This window comes from Aspergillus flavus, chromosome 1, assembly GCF_009017415.1.
Source record: "Aspergillus flavus chromosome 1, complete sequence".
Classification (NCBI taxonomy): Eukaryota; Fungi; Ascomycota; class Eurotiomycetes; order Eurotiales; family Aspergillaceae; genus Aspergillus; species Aspergillus flavus.
This window is the reverse complement of record NC_092406.1, coordinates 1,970,856-1,986,464: the sequence shown is the minus strand read 5'-3', so window position 1 is coordinate 1,986,464 and position 15,609 is coordinate 1,970,856. Positions and strand designations below refer to the sequence as shown.

At 49.0% G+C, this 15,609-nt stretch overlaps 7 protein-coding genes across 7 annotated transcripts; 5 read left to right on the top strand and 2 right to left on the bottom strand.

Annotated features, from left to right (window-relative positions):
- Positions 1 to 38: 38 nt before the first annotated feature.
- On the bottom strand, positions 39 to 512 carry F9C07_2136614 (uncharacterized protein). Its single transcript, XM_071509145.1, has one exon. The coding sequence runs from the start codon at positions 486 to 488 to the stop codon at positions 216 to 218; it is 273 nt and encodes a 90-aa protein (XP_071365642.1). The 5' UTR covers positions 489 to 512; the 3' UTR covers positions 39 to 215.
- Positions 513 to 5,458: 4,946 nt separating this feature from the next.
- F9C07_1048380 (uncharacterized protein) lies at positions 5,459 to 6,030 on the top strand. The gene has a single exon (XM_041284235.2). It carries the CDS (start codon positions 5,639 to 5,641, stop codon positions 5,957 to 5,959), a length of 321 nt encoding a protein of 106 aa, XP_041141170.2. The 5' UTR covers positions 5,459 to 5,638; the 3' UTR covers positions 5,960 to 6,030.
- Positions 6,031 to 7,969: 1,939 nt separating this feature from the next.
- F9C07_742 (putative acyl-CoA:6-aminopenicillanic-acid-acyltransferase) lies at positions 7,970 to 9,179 on the top strand (the record flags this gene model as incomplete). Its single annotated transcript, XM_041288642.1, has 3 exons — positions 7,970 to 8,026; positions 8,083 to 8,487; positions 8,544 to 9,179. The coding sequence occupies 3 exons, from the start codon at positions 7,970 to 7,972 to the stop codon at positions 9,177 to 9,179; spliced, it is 1,098 nt and encodes a 365-aa protein (XP_041141171.1).
- Positions 9,180 to 9,555: 376 nt separating this feature from the next.
- On the top strand, positions 9,556 to 9,966 carry F9C07_741 (uncharacterized protein; the record flags this gene model as incomplete). Its single annotated transcript, XM_071511621.1, has 1 exon — positions 9,556 to 9,966. The coding sequence occupies one exon, from the start codon at positions 9,556 to 9,558 to the stop codon at positions 9,964 to 9,966; it is 411 nt and encodes a 136-aa protein (XP_071365641.1).
- Positions 9,967 to 10,298: 332 nt separating this feature from the next.
- On the top strand, positions 10,299 to 11,205 carry F9C07_740 (putative cytochrome b561; the record flags this gene model as incomplete). Its single annotated transcript, XM_041288652.1, has 4 exons — positions 10,299 to 10,431; positions 10,494 to 10,528; positions 10,590 to 10,652; positions 10,711 to 11,205. 4 exons carry the CDS (start codon positions 10,299 to 10,301, stop codon positions 11,203 to 11,205), a joined length of 726 nt encoding a protein of 241 aa, XP_041141172.1.
- Positions 11,206 to 11,583: 378 nt separating this feature from the next.
- Positions 11,584 to 13,131, top strand: F9C07_739 (seryl-tRNA synthetase; the record flags this gene model as incomplete). The annotated part of the gene is made up of 1 exon (XM_041284236.1): positions 11,584 to 13,131. The coding sequence occupies one exon, from the start codon at positions 11,584 to 11,586 to the stop codon at positions 13,129 to 13,131; it is 1,548 nt and encodes a 515-aa protein (XP_041141173.1).
- Positions 13,132 to 13,331: 200 nt separating this feature from the next.
- F9C07_1048124 (uncharacterized protein) lies at positions 13,332 to 15,397 on the bottom strand. The gene is made up of 2 exons (XM_041288645.2): positions 14,731 to 15,397; positions 13,332 to 14,677 (listed from the first exon to the last, which is right to left on the bottom strand). Exons 1-2 carry the CDS (start codon positions 15,253 to 15,255, stop codon positions 13,532 to 13,534), a joined length of 1,671 nt encoding a protein of 556 aa, XP_041141174.1. The 5' UTR covers positions 15,256 to 15,397; the 3' UTR covers positions 13,332 to 13,531.
- Positions 15,398 to 15,609: the final 212 nt, after the last annotated feature.

Below are 15,609 nucleotides of genomic sequence, written 5' to 3'. Positions count from 1 at the left end.
TTACTCGCCTGCCCTGCGCACTATTCCGGTGAACGATGGCCATAAGATCCGGATAACTCGAGTTGTCTGCCCCGCTTAGAAAGGCAGCTTGGTTGACTATGCCGTCACAACATCTCCAACATTAAAGTCCTCTTTGACCACCCGGAAGCATTTGCCGCTCTTGGCGTCGGGCATGGAGTAAAACATGACAGCCATGACACCTCGACCAGTCACGTTCAAAAACACACCTCGTGGTCCTTGAATGAGACGCTGTCGTGGGCTTCTTCCTCACTTTTCCATTCTAAAGGCGTGCTGTTGACGAACATAATATCCAAATTATCAAGGCTCGTTAACGATATAACAGAAGGGTGCCGTATAATTGTGTTTTCCGCAACATCCTGGTTCATCTCTTCGCTATGATCTTGGGTCTTGTTCTCGGCTTCGGCTTCGGCTTCGGCTTTTGCTGAGCTTGCTTGAATGCCCGCCGAATCATTCGGCTCGCGGGACATGAGGGCACCCTAGTGTGCTTGAGGCTTTCCGCTGGGACCACAATATGGAGCCTAGGCCTTACAGAATGGGTTTTTGGAATCAAATACCAGATTTTGAGTCATCTTGATATATTCCACACCAGCAAGCGCTTCCTTGTTATCCTCGCCGGTCGAATTAGTTGCCTCAACTCCCGAATGGACATCAATTCATATCACAACTTAGGTTTTCTCTCCGTCCTTCAATATGTGCTCGAGCTGGCACAGATAATGGGAAATATTAGTTGAAGCATTGTCGAAGTCATTGTTGCCGAAGTCAATCCCAATCGACATGTAACTTTTGGTCATCAATTTCATGATTCAATAGCTATCACTTTGTTCGTCCACCTAGCTGGTGGCGTTTTTCTTCTCGTTCTTCTGGCTCTTTTTCTTTTGAGAGACCCTGTCTGGAACATCGTATTGGACAACGTGCATATGTACGGCCGTATTTTCCAACCAGACCGAAAATCCTGCTGGAATAGACAGAACTTCTGGGTGCGCGTGGCATGGGCTCCTGGGGGTCATATTCCTTTTCCCCTATGGCGTTCACATTGTTTGAATGTTTCCTGGCAATCGATGAGCTTACGATTCAAAGTCCCGGGAGTCGGGCTTGAAATGGCTTACCTGAGCTTGTGAGATATCAGCCTGTGAATGATGAGGGAGAAAAACGAAAGAACAGGGCTATGGTGAGAGTGATGAGACGATGACGGTGGGAAAGGTAATGGTACTGAGGAAGAAGAAGAGGTAGAGGATGAAGATGAGTCGTAGAGGAGAGAAGAGGATGAGAAGATGGGAGGAAGAGGAGAGGAAGAAGGGAGGACAAGGCTGTCTATTTATCTTGACACCTGGCAGTAGGACGGTCAAGATCTTCACTTGTGTACTAATCTAGAATCCTACTCAATATTCACCTATCTTCATAGACAGAATAAGTGGGGAGGCTGACTGGAGCTTCACCAAGAGATGGTACTTCTCTGCTTCCAATACATTATAGCTTATCCCGTTAATTAAACCTCAAAATATGCTGGTTTAATGAGTGGACTGGCAAACCCAATGTATCGACTTAGAAGTACGCGAGCAAACCTTCCAATTTAAGTATTATGGCGAGGGTGGATCTGTAGTCAGGTTCAAATTTCTATCTAGAGCCACCTATGGTCAAGAACTGCAGGCATAGGTGGAGAAGACCTCCCTATCAAATGACCATGCATTGAATGACTTCAAAGGGAATACCGGAATACTCTTCCTCACCCTCACAATCTGTTACTCTGCTTAGAGTCACCACAATTAATATATTCCAGAAGACCAGTGGCAAGAAGGAAGAGAAGAGACCAGTTCATTGTCTAAGTCTAGTGTTGTTGTTGAATTGAACATTCTAGCCTAGTTACTCCTGAGCCGATTAAGTCGAACGCAGAACATTCTGGGCGACGAGTGTCCTCCGGGCAGATTAGATTACCCCCGAAACTCTTGGTTAATACTCAAAAATTCACATGCGAATATTACGTACACGTTCTTCCTCTACATGCAATGCGTGAGCCGATCGGTTAAGACAAAGTAATAAGGATGGTCAAGGTTCTCCATATCAGTATGCAGAGAAAAGCAGCAGAAGCCAGCTGGGGTATTCGCTAAAGACTAATAGAACCCACAGGTAACTCCACATACCAAAGATGGGACTTGCTGCCCTTGATCAGATGATACAATCCTCATGTACCACACTATGGGTCATCTGAACCATTTCGACAACCACTAAACTATAGTGGACATATTTGATGTTGACTCCGGCTCTAGTCATCTAATTGCAATCCTATTCATCCCCTACCTGTACGAACAATGGGTGGACATCAGGGGAACCTCTCTCGAAAAGCCGAAGACGTGTTGAGGTTGGCACACTATGTCTGACCACCGATCGTCCAATGGCCACACTCGGCTGACACAACTGACGCCGCTGTCCTGTCTAATGTGGGTTGATATTCTAGCTGTGAGCTATGACTGAGCGGTAACTGGAAGGGACACACTGCTGTTGGTTGTACAAGCAACTCGGGCCGTGGCGGTCGTCTGCCAGTGTTATAAGACCGTGTAACCCCGAGCCATGCTGGCTCTTGCAATCTCGACCGGACATCTCACTGCCAGTGCTACCTTGAATGTCAACGAGAAGCCCACTTTTATCCTGAAGCAGTGTAGACTCGACATTTGCTGACTATGCCATCACACGCGCTGTCTTTGTAACTGGCCAAGGACGGCTATATTTAGCCTTGGCATGATGCCTGCCACCAGGAGCAAAGGTTACTATCGGATGGGTAGGGGCAATCAAACAGTTCATCCAGACAAGGCGTGGCTTCAGCATGGTAACGAGCATCACGTCTGGCCCTATCGGACATTTTTCTATATGACCTTAGGAGACTCCCTTGAAATTATAACATCCAGTGTTAATACTAGGGGGAATAGCTACTCGAAGCAGGTATCCCTCAATATGCAAGCCCGGTTGACATTCTTGTCTCGTACGTAGAGTTCACCCCTCGGCAATTCTACGGCCATACTACATGCCGACGGTCATGTATCATCACGGCTATGACTTGGTATTTTTTCGACATTTATAAGAATCGCAAGTCAAGGTCACCCTCTTCATTGTAAGTATTTGTATCACCGTTTGCTGCTTGACTGCTCATATACTGTTACGTGTGCAGTGAACAGTAGCAGATCGAAGGCTAAACACAAACTGAGTTTCTCATAAGCTAACAATCTGGATATAGAATATCTCGTCACACTATACTGACCGCTACTCTTACTGAAAGTTCTAATCAGGGGGGCTAATGTGTCTTTGGCAAATTTCACTATTCGACTCTCATAGCCTCCCTGGCTTCATTGGTTTCCTGGATATAATGACTGCACAATACAGAAGAGTACAGCGTTGAGCGACAATGGTGATGAAACAATACCTGCGATACCCGGTAAAGCAGCGTGATAACATAGATCTATGAACACAGCGGCTCAGTGCTAGGATGTTACAAACGCGTCGGTGGGATGGTCCACGGCATGGCGTATCTCCTCAGGATACACTACGAACCAGCCTCCATCCAGCATATATCTCGCAGATGAAGTAAGTAGTATCCATATAGTTTGCCAGCCCGGAAGGTTTGCTAAGGGGCCATAGATTGTGCTCCACGACATCGTAGAGCACAAGTGGCAGCCTTGGGATCATGTCGACAGCCAGTCAAGGGAGAAGGGAGCATGCTAGAAGTTTCGCGATAGCCGCCATCGTCGCATGCACCATGGAACGGACTCGAACTGCAGAAGGAATAGACCGAAAATTTGACCACCAGAGGAAAAATGTAAGTAGCCTGCCGAGATAAGCGCACGTATAGACACAGCGGGAGTTGGATGCAAAGCCAAGAAAAGCTTGAAAGTCAACCCTACTTGGCAGTAATGCTGACGTGCAAAGGCACTTGTAGAGTGTTACTGTTCCTACGCCCCTGTTCCGATGTGGCAACCTGGGATAGCTGCTGTGCCATGCTATGCCAGGCTCTAAATAGATTACAACCTTAGTCCTGACGTTGTCTTACCAGATTGACAACACAACCAGAACCCAAAATAATGTCTCCACCGATATATCCAAGAATCCACACCTGATGACACCGCATACGCAAGGACCCATTTGCTCAAGATGGGGCACATGATCATCCTCGGATGGAGGCATGAACTGCGATTCCTCATCTCTGGGGCAAATACCTAAATGACCTTATTTTACTCAGTTGAGAAGGGACTCGTGGAACGACGAAGGGCAAAATGAACTGTGGGACAGGGTTCTTGCGGTCCCTTTTCCGTCGGAAGTGATCGACTTCAGTGCCGGCCATGTTGGCCATGGAATACTTTGGAACCAACGCGTTGACGACGAACGGATTGGATAGACTGACCTGCCAAGCTCTGTATGTCTCGTATACTAAAGTATTGATTGACTGAAATACCTTCAGACGCGATGCCTGTCCATATTCAGCGTCCAACAGCCCAGGGTGACACGACAACGCATTCAGCGGCTAAGTACATGTTGACCGAAGGCCACCGCGAATAGGGGATTAAAAGGATACATTTCATAAATAGCAAAGTCAAACCCCGTCAAATCGCCCGTTTGCAAAGTTAAAAAAAAAAGAAAAAGAAAAAGAAAAGAAAGGTTGGTTGTTCTTGGTATTGCTGCGTGCATTCATTTGCCTCGAAATATGGGAACGGAGAATTGAGCTGTACTCTGAATCCAAAAGGATGTGCAGACTCATACAGGTATCTCATTGGCAATAAGAGCTACATGTAGTTTCCTTTGGCCTGGTAATTATTCTATCGTCTTCTCTTCATATCTTCTTGCCCATGTGTAACAGACGAATCGCATGGCCTCCGCCATGTTTGGTCGGCCCGTCCAGAGTCTGATGTATGTAAGTTTGTAACCCCTACATATGCGAGAAACATCGCGGTGACAGCGTCTGAGCATGATAATCGTCATTCCGAAGCCGTTCCCTTCAAGAGAAACCGTCCCCACCGACCGGATTTCCACAGATAGACGCCGGTTGCGCCGGTATTTTCCAGAGGGTGTCACAATTTGGCCCGAAGAGGCAACTTACAAGTCCCTTCGTCATCAGCAGATGAAGAATCACAAGACATTGGCACAAACGGCGCCCGACACAACTGCTTTTCCGGTGAGGAAGCATGTCTTTCTCTTCGTCCATCTCTTCTGCTTCTCATTGGACGGGCTCATAAACAGGAGGATGTATCCTGTGGCAGTCCCGGTATCACCTTAATGGTTGTCACCAGTGGACCAGGGAGGCTATAAAGCTCCTCTACGAGGGACGATGCAAGATGGGGGCCATGGACCCTTTGCATCTACACTTTAAAAGGAAACTGAGTTGAAGCCGTCTTCAAATTGTCTCTCTGATATTTCTTTCCTTTTCCTTTTCTATTTTCCTCGTACGGTTCAGCGAGGGTGATATACAGCAAATTCACCTGCCTCTCGTCTTCAGAGCTTTCTATCTTCTCAGCGAGCCTCGTATCCTTCATTCTCTCCACCATCATCGCCTCTACCCAAACATCCAAGCTTCCAATCGCCTTAGACTAGCTATCAGAAGCTCCTCAAAAGTCTCAAAAGCCCGAAAGCATTAATTATGCCACCAAGATCAACTCACCAAACCTCATTACCCGAAGGCGACGGCGTTACATACGACGAATCCGACATGGCACTCTTTCGCGCCAAGCTTGCCTACCACTCCACCATTGAGGAACGCATGGCATCAAGAGACAACAACCTCGTCTCTATTGCAGAGCACCAAGGTCGACTCCTCAAACGTTGGGATATGTTGAAGGTACTGGAGAAAGAAATGGCAGAGAAAGGCAAAAGCTTAGAACCGGCGGAAAGACAACAACTAGCCCAGTACGCATGGCGATTCAAGAGATTGGAAAACCTAGCGACGCAAAATGCCAGCTGACCAGCGAGGGTGTCAACACATCAAGAGGTTACGTTGGGAGTGGAGGGGGGAAAAGTGTCATAACGGAGTCATTGTATGATAGCATTCTTTGGCGTTTTCCTTGGACTTTTAGGAGTAATTACCATGCAGTTGTTTTGTCTACTTACCTATCAGCGATACCTGGATTAAGATTCTCTCGTAAGACACTTTTCTTTTTTCTTTTGCTTGGTCTCCGTCTCTTGTAGATCACTTCTTTCTTTCTTTCTTTCTTTTTTTTTTTTCCATTCTTTTCTTTTTTGTTAAGAGGTATCAATGATCTACGCAAGCTTGCGAATGTGTATGACCTCATGGTGCTGCTACCAAGTCGAGGACTCGATGTCTTTTACGGCAGACGTCGTCATCCACGTAACATGCTGGTGTGTTTGGGAGGGTCACAGTACTGCATGCAGCGAATCGCTACACGACCGTTCAAGCTCCAATGTGTCAGCTATGGGGGGTGTACCCAACAGCTTGCAAGTTTGCCACACTCCCTACAATAGCACAACATCCCGTCCTGGGTTACTGGCTTTTGGCACCGGGGAAGGTCTATTATAGCACCATCTCTCCCTATTGCAGATCATCTCACCTACAGTACCGATAAACATTTATATTTTGAATTTGTTGCTAATAGGCTATACTCATCAACTGAATTCTGAATGGTTGTATACCTCCCTACCATCATTCTTTGCAGAAACAGAGCTTCCCTATGATACCCATCCAATAAACGCCAATAATGTATCTATGTACACCCAAGGTACCCTTGAGACATAGTCAAGACTCCAATCCAACGTCCCATCCAACTAATTTTCAAACAGAACAGATATCCAACCCATCCATCCACCCAACCGAACAAACCGAACCAAACCACCCCCCACCAGCACGAAAAACCTCTCCAACCTAAGTAACCGATCTCGTAATCAATCCAGACCCTCTCCTCCCCCTCACACAACCAGCAGGCGGATCCTGAAACCGAACATGACATCCCCCCGACGAACACAGCGACCGCGAAGGCTGCAACAAAATCGACCTAGGAGAACATATATCGCTCTGATCCAAGCACAAGGTGGACGATAACAGCGTTTTAGTCGGACCAAACTCTCTTAGAATGAAGCTCCACGGATCCTCTGAGATATGGGCGCCGTCTTGGGTCATTCCTCTCAGGACGAGGAGTCGAGATACGTAGTTTTGCATTTCTGTCCAGTCGTGGCCGAGGGGTCGATGGGGGATACCCAGTTTATCGGTGTGTTTCCATAGTATGATCATTAGGGAGGAGATTATTTGGGAGATTTCGTGTTGGGCTTTGGCCATTTTGCGGGGATTTGATGGGTTTGTGGGTTTTAGTGTGGATTTGAAGATTGTGGTTGATTGTATGGGAGGTGCTTAATGTGTAGAAATCATGGTATTTGATAATAGACATGATGATTGCATATTGTGTTTTTTGTTCATCTAGCAGGTGTTTGTTGTGGTGAGGGTTGATAAGCTATACATATATTTTAGAGACTAGGCTCGCAATACGTAATGGCATCGTGAGGACTGTTAAGGCTAATGTGGTGACTGATTGATGTGATGGCTGTCAAAAGCAGCATGTCACCTTTTTTAGAACAAAGAAGTATCGAATCTGCGACGGGATCTTCCTGTTGATACCTACTGAAAGGTGAATGAAGATTGCCGGTTATACTACGATATCTTAGGTATAAACCAGCAACGTGACTCTACTGTGATCACGATCATGACTAACTCGATCGAGATAACCGCGTAGTATTAGTACCTAAAGATGCCAACCTTCCATCGTCCGATAGTGCAAAGTCTACTCTGCCTCCCCCTCTCGAGAGAACGGTTATCAATCGTGGCTCGGAACAAGGTTGCCGGAAATGAGGGGGCGTCCCGCTATAAAGTAAGAGAAACTCCTCGGGTCCTCCTCACGGTTGCAAAACACCGTACATCTCGCCGAAGGAGATATTTCGATTGTCAATAGACTTAGATACTCCCACAATGCATGTCGAAGCTCCGGAGCTCCCTAAGCTAGTCTTAAGGGGTACCCCCAAAGAGGTATGTCCATATAACTTGACCTTTTCAAGAGTGACGGTTGTATAACAGTCAAGCAGATTGGTCTCCAGCATGGCTACCGCCTGCAGGAGCAAATCAAGTCCCAACTAGGCATCTATGAAGAGATGTTCGAGTACACTACCAAAATGGACTGGCCGACTGTTCTCAAGCTTGCGGAGGAATTCCGGGCCTCCCTGGAACGCAAAACACCTAGTTTGTACCTCGAGATGCAGGGCATAGCCGAAGGAGCAGGGGTGGGTATCCTGGACATTGTAGCGTTGAACTGTCGGAGTGAAATATCGTTTGGAAGCTTCTCAGATGGATGCACGAGTCTTTCGTGGAAAAAAAATGAAAACGCACGAGTTTTGGCACAGAACTGGGATTGGACTACCAGCGTTCAGAAGAATCTAGCATTGATGGATATTGAGATCTCTGGGAAGCCGAGGATCTGCATGGTCACTGAGGTAAGCTGCTGCGGTGATTGGAAACACGATATATTCGTCTGTCTCACTTCAAATAGGCAGGTATTATAGGAAAGATTGGATTCAATAGCGCTGGAGTCGGAACTTGCCTTAACGCTATTAAAGCTCGACCATGCGTTAGCTCCAAGGTGCCGATCCATATAGCTCTCCGCTTATGTTTGGAAAGCACATCCGTTGCGAGTGCATTACAGACGATCGCATCTCTGGGAGGTGTAGCTTCGAGCCAACATATCTTGATTGCCGACAGCACAACATCCCTTGGCCTGGAGCTCTCGCCCTTGGGAGACGTACACTTGAAGGAAGATGAGGATGGCTTTATCATGCATACCAACCATTTTATCGAGAACAAGAATGTGAAGGAGCCCTCATGGATTAAGGGCTCACCTGCCCGTTTAGAAAGAGCTCAGCAGCTCGCCCACGAGTTGGTTAACAACGGCATCAAGGGCGACTTGATCACACCTAGTTTACTACGGGAGCAGGTGTTCTCCGATACCTGCAATGCGCCACAATCCATTTGTGCCCAGGAGGATCCTAGTACTCATCACACAAGGCGCACCTCTACACTGTTCAACATTGTGATGAATCTGGACAAGCAGGATCTGGGGGCGGAAGTTGTCGTTGGTCAGCCGGGCTCTGGCAAGGAAAGTCCCGTTATAAAGATGCCGTGGATGTGAAGATGTTGTCGTGAATCTCGGATATGTTCCTTTTGGTCTTTGAGTGTGCAGCATGGCAACCAGGACTGCTCAATTGTTGCAGGGAACCCGACGCATTGTAGCGGATAGAGGACCAGGTGTATACCACTCGATAATGGTATTCTTTGTCTATATGGAGACAAAGTAAAATCCATGACCCTCTAGGACAAGGTCATTGTGCATGCCTGTATATAAACCCAGTAGGAGAGGTCTACAATTTTGATCCTCATGTTCTACAGAAATCTTGTTCTAGCTTTTTGTTCGCTCCTCCTGCCTTTCCCACAGCTCTCACAGTTATACCTCACATATTGTGCGGCAATACGGGCTATATACACTCCAATAGTGATAGAAAGGCAGTATGACCACTGGTACTCTGCTGAAAGGCGTGCGCCGGACACTCTCGACTATGAAGCGTCCAAGAAACATTCCTTTCGATGAGAAAGGAGGATCTACCAATCAGGATGGCAGAGGAACGATACCCAACACACCAACGCAGCAAAGCGGAGGACAAAACCAGGGAGTGGAGGCCTGTAGCCTCAAGCGCCAGACCACAGCCCGACGAGATAACCACTCTTGTGCAAACTCGGAGGTGCAGGTCCCAGCTATCAGTGCACTCTATCGGTCTGAGTTGGAGGATTCAAGTGACGACACCAACATTGCCGGAGGAGAGGAAGTGGAATGTATAAATGAGCACTTGCGGGAATGCTTTTGTCGTCGATGTGATGGTGATTGCCGAAATTGTTTGCATAAAGAAGAGGGGAGTTGCTAATGTTGTTGTTCACGGCGGAGGTGATGTCGGTCTTACATGATAAGTATCCGGATGCAGCTCAAGTACCAGCGATGTGGAGATACTTGGGGACCTGCGGGTGGCAGTTAGGCGTGGCTGGTACTTTGACAATTGGAGGTACCTCAGCTGCCCCACATCAATGCATTGCCAATCGAACACCTCGAATTCGTCATTACCAACAATCACTACTATATCTTTGCTTCCTCTTCTTCCCCTCCTTCCCCGTCCTTTCTCTCTCTCACATCTTATTTGTAGACTTAGCTAGTCCTAAACATCGCTTTTTCTTCCCACATAGATCACCTTGGTAAAATATAATGGCTTCTGCCACCGGAATTCCTCAGGAACATCCTCAAACTATCGAGGCCCGAGAAGATGAGCCGCTGTTGGGCAGACCGGGCGATGTCGTCCAGAAGGAGGATGAATATATCATCTATAATCTGTTCACCGGTTAGATCACCCCCTGACTTTTTGGGAAAAATAGCCCGACTTAACGGATCGCCTGGTTTCAGGAACGGCCAGTCTGGCGCAATTTGGAATATGGATTGTAAGCCCATGTGTTTGGACCCGAAGATATCACAACTGATAACTGACTGGTACAACTTCAGATCGCCATCCTGGTCTGGGCGGGTATCTTCTCCCATCCACTGATACTCTTCTCTGCCCATCCGGTAAGTCGAGTCTAACGCGTTGGAGATACCACCACAAAACCTAAGCTGATGATAAAAGCTCCTCAACTCATCTGCGCTACTCCTCCAAGTTCAAGCTGCACTCATCCTCCAACCCACAGCGACACCCCAGCAGAAACTCAAAGGCGCGCGCATCCATTACCTCATCCAGGCCATCAGCGTGGCGGCCTTTATCGCGGGCTTCATCGTCATCGAAGTCAACAAGGGCAGTCATGCACGCTTCACCTCGCCTCACGGTGTGATGGGCCTGGTTACCTATATCCTCATCATCATACAGGCTGCCGGAGGAGTCATTCAGTACTTTATCCCGGTTAAGGTCTTGGGCAGTGTGGACAATGGTAAGAAGCTTTACAAGTACCATCGTCTGTCGGGGTATGTCTTGCTACTTCTCGAACTTGCGACTGTTGCCGCTGCTACGCGGACGACTTTCAACTTGGCTGTGCTGGCGATTCCGCTGTGGGCTGTGGTTGTGGGCGCTGTTCTGGTGATCTCGGGCGTTGGGGCGAGAGTCAAGAAGCACAAGCTGGGTCTATGAAAAGGGCGATGGTGTATATGAGTTATAGCGCCGTACTCGATGTCTAATTTTCTTTGGGCTGCCATCCGGTTGATTTCGGTTTCCATTATGAAAGATTGTCAGATAGTATATTTATGCAGATGCGTCGATACGCTTTGTACTTTGCGATATCCCCTCAAATATCGAGGCACCATAGGATATGGAAGCTATATGAAGAACCTGTCCGTCTAGAGATATCGAAAATCGAACGTCGATATGGAAAAGTTGGCCAAGATCAAAGTAGATTAAATGCGACATCCCGAACGGGAAAAGTGCCCACTCCACATCATTTTTGTCGGAGTGTCAGTCCACTCACTCACTCACTTCCTTCCCTCTCCTCATCTGCCCACCACTTCCTCAATGGCGTCTACAAGGACACCGTACGTCTGCCTCAATTGCAGGCTGACAAGGCCATTGACGCGACGCGCCTTTTCCGCCTCCACGCACCGCGCCGAAGCTCTCCGTCCTGCGACTGCGCCAAAGCCAACCCCAGACGTCAAGCACATCCGCCAGAACGCGGAGCTCTACTCCAAAAACAGCGTCGACCGCAATTACCCAACCCACGCCGACTACCCATTCCAGATCCAAAACCTGTCAGAAGAAGCCCGCCGCCTCGACCAAGATCTCAAGACCCCCCGCTCCCGCATCAAACAGCTCGAAAAAGCTATCGGCAAGCTCGCAGCTTCCGCCCGCCAGGAAGGAGGCAATGGCGAAAACACCGCATCCCAAGAAGAGCTCACGGCTCTGCGATTAGAGGCCCAAAAGCTCAAGGATGATTCACAAGAGATGACCACGCGCAAGACCGCCTGCACGGAAGAAATCAACCGCCTCGCACTATCCCTTCCTAACCTTTCCTCCTCCGAGACACCGGTCGGAGACGATCCCAGACTGGTCGAATACCTCAATTTCGACCCCCAGTCGCCGCCCGAATGGATCGCCAATCCGGACCCCAGTCGCTCTCATGTCGCGATCGGCACATCCCTCGGCCTCATCGATTTCACTAGCTCCGCAACCACCACGGGCTGGGGATGGTACTTCCTCACCAACGAGGGCGCCCTCCTGGAGCAAGCACTGATTCAGTACGCATTGAGCGTGGCTCGAAAACGCGGCTGGAAGCCCGTGTCCCCCCCGTCGATCGTCTACTCTTACATCGCCGAAGCGTGCGGTTTCCAGCCCCGCGACCAGCACAACGAGCAGCAGATCTGGGCCATCGAGCAGAGCGAAAAGGACAAGAGCAAACCGCAGCGATCTCTGGCCGGAACCGCCGAGATCCCCCTCGCGGCGATGTACGCCGGCCGCGACATCGACGCAGCGAATCTCCCCGTCAAACTGGTCGGACCTAGCCGGTGCTATCGTGCCGAGGCCGGGTCCCGCGGTGTCGATACGAAGGGTTTATACAGAGTCCATGAGTTCACAAAGGTGGAGATGTTCGCGTGGGCCGATAATTTCCCAGAAGCAGCTGGGAAGGGATTACCGACGTCAGACGATCTCTTCAACGAGCTCCTCTCCATCCAGACCGAGATTCTGACCTCCCTGAACCTTCCCTGCCGGGTGCTGGAAATGCCGACCACGGATCTGGGCGCCAGTGCAAGCCGTAAACGTGATATCGAAGCCCTTTTCCCCTCCCGTCTCCGTGCCGGTGCGGATCTCGAGTCGGCATGGGGCGAGGTGACCTCCGCTTCTATCTGTACGGACTATCAAAGCCGTCGGTTGGGAACCCGGGTGCGCGGCGGAGCAGCTAAGGATTCTCGGTTCCCCCATACGGTCAATGGTACTGCCATGGCTGTGCCCAGGGTGTTGGCCGCCATTCTGGAGAACGGATGGGATGAGAAGCGGAAGGTTGTGGTTGTACCGGAGGTGCTGAGGAACTGGATGGGTGGCTTAGAGGTGATTGGGGAATCTTCATGATTGCACAAGGGATAGAATTTGTATGTTATATATGATATTGAAATGTACATTATACTACTCATGAAACTGTTTTTTTTTTTTGAGCCGGTTTATCTCGTGTACATTAACCCAGACATCAGATTAAGAATATCTGTACAACTCCATATGGTTGCGTTCAGAAACAGGGAAATTTAAGCAGAAAACACACAGTTAAGTCCAAGACGCTACCTAGATGACGGGGGTCATAACTTCGTAACACATTTAAAAACATCATGTCGTCAGCACAAGACAAAATCAGAAAACATCTACAATCGACATCTCAAACAAAAATATAAGGGGAGTGGTGACGTAAAGGGTATCAAAAGTAAAGAAAAAAAAAAAAAAGGCCATATCGTAGATCTTTTGGAGGTATCATAATCGTTTAATCCCAAGGAATATCTTCGTCTTCGATTTTGATGCAGGTTAGATGAGGAAGGCCACCTGAACTGCTGTCTAGTTCGCCGCCTTTGAGGTCTAGCTCGAGGAAGTTCCTCATTAAGGGCCTCACGATTTCCCGAGCCAGTCGTTTGAGTTCATCCATTTTGCGCTCGAATCTCTTCATGACATCACGGGAGTATAAGGAGTCTGACGATGGGGTCGGGTGCACTTTGAGAAACTTCTTGAGTTCATCATGAGGCAAATAAGCCTGAGTAGAGGCCGAACCAATCAGGCGGTATACTCGTGCGGAGGATAGAGGAGCCGCAATAGCGGCTTTCGAAGCGGCCGAGCCATGTTCTTGACCCCGGTGCGCAGTGGACTGTGAGGGACGGCTGTGGCTGCTTGTGTTCGCGGCATTCGCTGAAGAATTCTTCAGTATTGGAGCTGGAGGGGGGGTGGTGCTGTCCACAAGCCATTGCCGGAAGAGGGAGACGGCAAGCCAATCGAGGTATGCGTTGGTGGGCGTCACACGTTCGCCGCGGGAAGTAGTGAGCGTGAGTCGCAAAAGTTTGGAGTCAATGCGCGACTTCATATACTCCAGATCCTCGACCTTATCCTCGATAATATCCAGCACAGTATCTGGAAGCGGAGAGTAGGCACCATTTCGCAGGTGTGGTAGTCCCGCAGGCCATTGCCCGACAACATGGATTAGGGCTTCGGAGTATATGACGCGACTGCGGGCAAGATAACCCAGCTTGAGGTAGCTCGGCGGGTATTTCGCGATTTGCTTGAAGAGCCGGGACCCAAATCCGAGAAGATGGTGATCAACTCGCGGTCCCGTCACTGGAAGGGCATCGTACATGTCGGCTAGCGCAAGGAGAGACCTGCATTCGGCGTAGGCAGTCGCAATGTTGACGCTATTTAGCGCCGGCGGATGGTTGTAGAACAAGCGGAAAAGATTATCGTAGTCGCGGATCGTAGGGTCTATTGGTGCGTTTCCCGTATCTGCATGCGGTATGTTTATAACGGATTGCATTCCGGCCAGATTTGCCATCGAACGAATGAAGCCTGCTTGTGTGCCTGATGGTTTCGTTACCGACGGAGGGTACTGTCCCAGGTTGTTTCCAAAAGTGCTAGAAAAGCTTGGGGGCTGTTGCCGCCGAGTGTCAGCATATGAACAACACATAGGACCAATGGACCGACCTTTTGAACGAGGATTGGCTCCTCGTCTTCCGCCTTGTTTTCCCAGTCTAGCTCAAATCTCCATCGTCTTTTTTCTGGAGAAAACAATGCCCCTGATTCAGACTGAGCAAGAGTGGAACCGTTCGACAAAGACGAATTATCTTCGCTAATTCGGGATAGCACCGCGGGATCCGGAATGGGTGGCCTCGATGCAGCAGCCTGTCGGGACCATTCATCGCGGGTACTTGTGTCAAAGAAGCCTGAACATTGTGCCAAAATCAACCGATGTAATAGGTACCGTCTCTCTTGTCCACTTGCGCGGATAATAATCTCGACATCGCCAGTGTGGGTGAAAATGGGGAAATCATTCTGAGGTTGGTGAATAAGTCCACCGTGGTGGGAGCGGCTTGAGCGATGTCGCCGGCCAGAGTGACGCGACACGGAAGAAGTAGCGCTCTGCGTGGGAAGGGAGCGGTCCAGGATTTGGGCCTGGGAGACCATTTCGGAAGGGGTGAATGCAAGAGTTGTGGGAGACTTTGGGGTCATGGTCAGACGGTGGCGGCGACGAGAGAACGCAGTAACAAGACGCCAGAGCGCCGTGTGCGGGCCTTCATACAAGTCCACACTCCCACAAATTTGGAGATTATTTCTCGGTCATGGGAAGAATGACAGCCGTCTTTCAAAGGAACCTCTCGTTGAAAAACTGGGATGATTTGCCGACTGTTTACCCCCGCGGCGATAACCAACAAGCACTAGTAACGGGGGGAGATTGAGTGGGTGTGGGATATCCAGAATTAGGAATAGATTTGATCAGATGGTCGGGGCTTGTTTCAGTTCATTGAGAACCTGAGCGAAACAAAAGGCAGAGAGAGGCTGATATCTGATACGATGGAGTGGGTT